At 38.0% G+C, this 6,836-nt stretch overlaps 1 protein-coding gene across 1 annotated transcript; it reads left to right on the plus strand.

Annotated features, from left to right (window-relative positions):
* The first annotated feature begins 303 nt into the window (after positions 1 to 303).
* LOC122290096 (putative uncharacterized protein DDB_G0294196) lies at positions 304 to 6,616 on the plus strand. The gene is made up of 2 exons (XM_043097631.1): positions 304 to 944; positions 5,403 to 6,616. The coding sequence occupies exons 1-2, from the start codon at positions 501 to 503 to the stop codon at positions 6,453 to 6,455; spliced, it is 1,497 nt and encodes a 498-aa protein (XP_042953565.1). The 5' UTR covers positions 304 to 500; the 3' UTR covers positions 6,456 to 6,616.
* Positions 6,617 to 6,836: the final 220 nt, after the last annotated feature.

Below are 6,836 nucleotides of genomic sequence, written 5' to 3' on the forward strand. Positions count from 1 at the left end.
GAATTCTTTTTTCTATTTTTTCATGATAAAATAAAATAAATTAATAATTAAAAAAATTAAATAATTTTTAATTATTAATTTCTCATTACTATATAATGAATAAATGGATAATCTAATATAAAGATTTGATGTGAATAGTTAAAATCAAATTCATTTCATATTATTTTATTGTTATATAATAAAAAAATAACTATTTTAATATAAAAATTTATATAAATAAAATAGTCAAAATTTAAATTTATCTTTCATTCATATATATATATATATATATATATAATTTACATATTCATAATCCTTTTACTGCGTTGGAGATACATTATGGATTACGGTCCCCGGACGATACTGTCTGAGCTGTGTGTTCTCCTGTCTCTTTTTAAAGTTCCAGAAATATCTTCACTTCCTCTTCGTTTCGAGAATGTAAGCCTCTATTTGGAGTGTCAGAAAACACAACAATTTAAGAGTGTCTTTCGCTCACCTGCCAGAACATCATCCCCTTATCTATGAGGTCGTCGGAATTCATGGACAAGCAAATCATGGAGCTTTCTCGATCCCGATCCGATGATTTCTTGACGTTGTCCACAAACCCTGAAGACGACGAGGACAATGGCGATCACTCCCCCGTATTCCGATTCCACCCTATCCGACCTGTCGCTCCGCCTCAGTCGCACACTTCCTCCTTTGGTTTCGAAAAATTCGGTGCCGGCAGCAATCATAATGCTGGGGATTCCCATGGCTCGGCACTGATTTCCGTGATCGATAGGATGATGGAGGAGTTCATCAAGAATCTGGTGCACGCCGTTGAGGGTCTCAGTGCTAGGCTCTCGCAGTTGGAGACTAGGATGCACCGACTAGAGAATTCCACTGATGACTTGAAGGAAACATTCGAACTAAATCAAAGCAGTTCTGATCGGAAGCTGAGACAGCTAGAAATTACTCTAAAAGAGGTATTTAAAAATCAAATCCTTTCTGAATTCTCTAACTGGGGCGTACAATAAGATACGCATACCATCTAAAAGCTCAACTGAGAATCTTAGGATTATTGGTAGGGTATGTCAGTTCATAAGCACTAGTACTCTCTAAATGGTTTCCTCATCCATTAATAGTTTCAGATTTATTAGAGATTGCATATATCTCACGTGTGCTGTTATTAGTTTGTTAAGCTTCAGTTAGTATGTTATATTAGTTAGTTTTATGTACTTCCTCTCGCCTATAAGTAGAATCAATGATGTAACCTGTAGGTAGCTTGACTTTCAATAATCCATATAGTGATGCAAGAAACTGGATGAGGCCGGGAGCGTCATCTTCAGTGATGGAATTTCTTTTGGTTGCTTTGCTGGAGGGGGTTGGAAATGGCTATGTTGCTGCAATTTTTGTTTCTGGTTGAGTTTGGCATGAGTTTTTCATGGGTTGATTGGCTTTACGTGGTTTTTTTTTTTTTTTACACGCAGTTCATGTTTGATCAGATGCAACAGCGATTTTGAGCATCTTTTCTTCTTCAAGTTTCTTTTCTCAAGCTTTCTTTTTTTATCTGTTGTCTTCATTCTATTCTTTCTTGAAGCTTTGAATCTTTCTTATCAGATCAATATTTGGTCTTATTCAGCTCAATTTTTTCATCTGGCTCAATGGCTTATTTGGCCAGGTCAAAGTTTTCACTGTGGTTCAGTTGTGTTTTTTTTCCAGTTCAATATTTTCTGACTCAGTGGTTTGGTTCCGGCATAGAATTTGTTTCTTTTATAAGTAAAAATTTATTAGTGCCAATAGGCATAGCCAAGGACACTGGATGTATAGAATTTCTGTCATAGAATATTTTCCTACTGGTTTAGCATTTTTCCAGCTTTGTTCTGGTTTTTAATGTCTTTTCTAGTATGATTCTGGTATTTTCCGACCTTTTGCCAATGGTGTGTTGGCATTTCTCAATGTTATCTGGAGTCACCCAATATTTCATGTGTTTCCCAGTATTTTCTGATGATTTTTTTTTTATTTTTTATTGGCACTGGGTGTTCACGAACAGTGTCCCGACTAATCCCGGGGGTGCACAGGCCCTCGGCAAGGAGTTTCCCGCAAGTGCACCTAGGGTAATTCAAGGGGAAAATCCCTGAGTCTGATGGTCCATAGAGATTGTTTTGCACCCAAGGGGATTTAAACCTTAGACCTGGGGGAGCATACCCCCAAGCCTAAGGCCTTTACCACTTGAGCCAACCCCTAGGGATTTCTGATGATTCTAACAACAATTTGGTATATCTAATTTTTCTTGTGATAACCAATTATTTCTTGGTTATTCTCCCCCCTTCCTCCCTCTTGCCTAATATAGGGTTGCAAGATATCAATTCTGCCTATGAAATGCCCTTGTTTGTCTTTTGGCACCTCCTTTAAGGTCAAGGGCATGTTTGAATGCTTAAAGTATCTCAAAATTTTGTGAATAGTAGTGAAATGGTTTGAGTAAAAGTGTTTTATTGGATTTTGGAAAAATGAGAGAGAAAAAGTTGAATAAAAATATATTTGAAAATAAATATTGTATTGGAGTTTGTAAAAGCAAATAGAGAAAGTTAAAAAATTTGTTTGAATGTAATTTTTTAATATTCTTTTTTTAAGCTTGTAAAAGTTGTATTGATTTTTATGTTTGAGTGATGATTAGGTAATGATTAGATGAAAAATTTGAAAAATTGAAATTCAAAATTGTTTCGTGTTTGAGAAATGTTTGAAAATGAAGTTATGAGAAATTTTGAGAATTTTGGAAATTCTTATGTTTGCCAAACATGCCCTTAAAGGGATGTTTGGAAAAAGTTTCAATCACATCCCATCTCATCTCATCTCTTTCTCAAACACCATTCAAATGCAAACACTTTCAAACTAATCATTACAATTTTTCCAAACTTTCAAATAAAAAACAAAAAATAATTCAACTTTTTCAAATCTTAAATTAAAAATTATATTCTAACAATATTTTTAACTTTATAATATTTTGTATTCAACTTTTTCTCTCTCCTCTTTCAAAACCCAATAAATACTTAACTCAAACTATCTCTATTTACAAACCACCTTACTACTATTCACAAAATTGTCACCTCATCTCATTCTCCAAGCATCCCTTTAGTCTACTTGGGAAGGTGCGATTGAAAAGATGGAGTGGATATTGGCTAGTTGGAAGAGTATGTATTTGTCAAAAAGTGGAAGGATCACCTTAATTAACATCACTCTTTCCAATTTGCCTACATATTTTTTTCTTGTTTCCTTTGTCCTCTAGTGTGGCTAATCGCATTGAGAAACTTTAACATGATTCCTCCCTGGTGTGAGTTCAAATTTCACATTTTTGATTGGGCCAAGGTATGCTCCCTGATTCTTGGGGAGGGTTGGGAGAAACTTGCTCAGATTCAATTGGGTTCTAACTAGGGAAAGTGGTTGTGGTGTTATCAATAGGAGAGGGAGGCTTTGTGGATAGAGGTAATTGATTCCAAGTTTGGTGGTTTTTTTTTTTTTTTGGAGGAGAGGAGAGAAGGGGGGGGGGGGGGGGGGGGGGGGGGGGGGGGGTTACTTGAATGAGGTTCATGACCATATATGGTGGGTTTGTGGAAATAAATCAAAAAATTATGGGGATGTTCTCTAGACATACTAGATTGGAGTTGGTTGATAGTTATAGGATCAAGCTCTGGTGTGATTTGTGGTGTGGGACAGGCACTCAAGGTTGCTTTCCCCACAGTCTTTGGGATTGCTCTTGTGCGGGAGGCTTTAGTGGCTGACTCTTTGGAATTTATTGGAATTTCTCCTTAGTGGAATGTAAGTCTCCTTACAATGGTTTTATTGGGAGTTTGATACCCTTGTTGATTTCTTCAACTTATGGTCCTCTATTGATCTTGGAGCTGGAGGAGGTATGGACAAGATGTTTTTGTGTCCTTCCAAGAAAGGGAAATTCACTATAAACTCATTTGACTAGTCCCTCACTTATTAGGAGAGTTCGCCTTTTCCTTGGAAAAGCGTATGGAGGAGTAAGGTGACACTAAAAGCAGCTTGCTTTCTTTGCCTGGACAGCTTCCTTGTGGAAGATTTTAACCATTGACAACCTAAGGAAGCACCGGATTGTTGTGATGGAATTGGTGCTACATGTGCAAGAAGGGCAGGGAAATAGTTGACCACTTCCTATTCCATTGTGATGTTGCGAGAGCCCTATGGAATGACTTCTTCAGCAGAATGGAGTTAGCATGGGTGATGCCCAAGAGGTAGATCTGTTTACAATTTGGAGAGGTTTATATTGCCATCCACAAGTTGCACCTGTGTAGAAGATGGCTCCTATATGCCTTTTGTGGTGCATTTGGAAGGAAAAAGGAATGATCAGAATTTTGAAAATTGAGAAAGAACAATGGATGAACCTAAATGCCTCTTTTTTAACATTTTGTTCCTTTGGGTGCTAGCTATAGATTTCAATGGATTAAGCTTCCATGACTTCCCTACTTTTTAACTAGGTGTTGTCTCTTTGTGTACATCCCGTATTCTTGGGCAGCTCAATCCCTAATTGAGTTAGCATGTCTTGAATATATGACAAACGAGATGAGCCAATGCTACTGGTTCATTGCTAACTGCATCAAAGAGAAAATCCAACTTCAGCTTCAGTTTCTATTCCAATATGGTTATCACCAGTTTTCGTGAGATTTCTTGGGTTCTCATGCACTTGATTTGCATAGGGCAATTGCAGCTGGTTATTCAGGAACTTCCAAAGTTCAGAAGATTGCAGTGACTGTCCCATCTGCTTAGAAAAGCTCCAGTATTGTGTGCTCCAAGGTGTACCATCTTTGTTTTGTTTTTTTTTTTTTTTTTTTTTTTTTTTGGGGGGGGGGGGGGGGGAGGGCGGGGCGGGGCATGAGAGACTCTATATTTCTCACATGTTTTGCACGTGTGCTTTTATTAGTTTGTAAGGTTTCAATTAGTTAGTTTTAGTTCTATTCTTCATGTACTTCCTCTCGCCTATATAGGAAAGTTAATGGTGTAACCTTTAGCTAGATTGAGTTTCAGCACTACATTTTTCAGTAATACAATAAACTGATTTTCTTTCTTCACTCTGTTTCTTGACGGTATTAATCAGTTTTCACTTCTATTACTTAATTTTGCATCATATAGATCTAATATAAAGAATTAGTACATATCTATGTTATGCGGTTTGTAATCAAGAGATTGTTTGATTGGTAGGATCATGTATTTGTGGTTTACTCTAGAGGAATAGGTCTGTATATGGTGATGTTCCTGTTATGATCAAAGAAAAACAAAAAGCTTTTTATGTTATAGATTTTAAACGAATAAACTGTGTCTCCTGTGAATCACAACTCCCTGTGATTCTTTTGCATAATCTGATTCGAATCAGGGTTAGGTGTTAAATGCTAGTCATGGACCGACTCCCATACTTTTGTTTACAGGTTCAAGATGGTATTCAAGATTTAAGGGATAAACAAGAGATAGTAGAGGCTCAGCAGCAGCTAGCAAAGCTTAAAATGGCAAAGGATACCCAGCGCTTGGAAATGCAGAATAGCACTCTCCAAAGTAATCAACCTCAAGGAGTTATCTCATCTGTACCTCAGCAAAGCCACCAATCACTTTCAATTCCTGTTGCTTGTCCACAGCAACCTCCTTCTCTTCCTTATAGTGTTGTTCAAAACCAACCTTTTCAAAATACATCACCATTACTAACATCTTCAGTACCGGCTGGACAGATACCTACCCAATTATCCCAGAATCAAATCCCCTTACTCCCTCGGCCTGAATTTTACTATTCGTCACCTGTGCTTACTCCAGAATCCACACATCAGCAGTACCCTATGCCTCCAATGAAGCAGTCTCAGCAACCATCTTCAGCACCACAACAACATTATCACCCGGCACCCCAACTTCAACCAATCTCACAGTTACCCCAACCACCTCATGAATTGCACCCACATCTCACCTTTGGCAATAGCCAAGCATATTACCCATCTACCCACTATGCACCTGCCAGTGCTCCCCCATCCCAAAAATTTTACTTGGGTTCTGCCCAGCAGATGCATCACGATCAACCACCCAGCAATCCATATTCAGGCTCACCCTCCAGGCATTCAACTTTTTATGAGCATTCATATGGTGGAGCTCCTTCCCAATACAGCAGTTCAACAATGAAACCCACACAAAGCCCATCATCTCCTCCAGTTCTCGGTGGCGAGAGCAGCAAAACACGACCGCCAACGGCCCAAGTATTACCACATGCACTACCCATGGCCTCTAATGTGGATGCTGAGACTGGTTCTAGTGGGACTCGAGACAGAATAACAACCGATGATGTTGTTGACAAGGTTGTGGCGATGGGGTTCCGGAGGGACTTGGTGAGAGCAACAGTGAGGAAATTGACAGAGACTGGACAAGCTGCAGACCTTAACATAGTCCTTGATATGTTAATGAATAGCGGAGAAGTAGGGCCACATGGTGGTAGGTTTGGCTGATAATATATATATATTGTTGCCTGCAATGTCTAGTTGGATTTGTTTCTGTAGATGATATTACCATGGTCTTCTGTATCATTATTGTTAGTTCCTATGTACATTAAAACATCATTTTATATATGCTTATGATGTACATGTGAATGTAAATTCTGTTTAATGTACATGCTCATGTTTTCTGTTCCTATATATGTTCCGAGTACTCTCAAACTTTGAGAATCATACTATTGTTTGTTGACATGAAAGGACCATTTATGAATTCCAAAAGGTTTCCTCTTCTTGTTAATGGTGTCATATCATCCAGGCAATATGAGTTGCTAGGATGTGGCATGAAGGCTACCAACAAATAGCACTTATATATAATGCTTGAAAATATACATCTAT

This window comes from Carya illinoinensis, chromosome 12 (genome assembly GCF_018687715.1).
Source record: "Carya illinoinensis cultivar Pawnee chromosome 12, C.illinoinensisPawnee_v1, whole genome shotgun sequence".
NCBI classification, from domain to species: Eukaryota; Viridiplantae; Streptophyta; class Magnoliopsida; order Fagales; family Juglandaceae; genus Carya; species Carya illinoinensis.

Bases quoted from the DNA above. Each gene is read 5' to 3' on its own strand.
- LOC122290096 (XM_043097631.1), top strand. From the start codon at position 501: ATGAGGTCGTCGGAATTCATGGACAAGCAAATCATGGAGCTTTCTCGA. The intron at 945-5,402 runs GTATTTAAAAAT...TTTTGTTTACAG, and splicing joins TAGAAATTACTCTAAAAGAG to GTTCAAGATGGTATTCAAGA.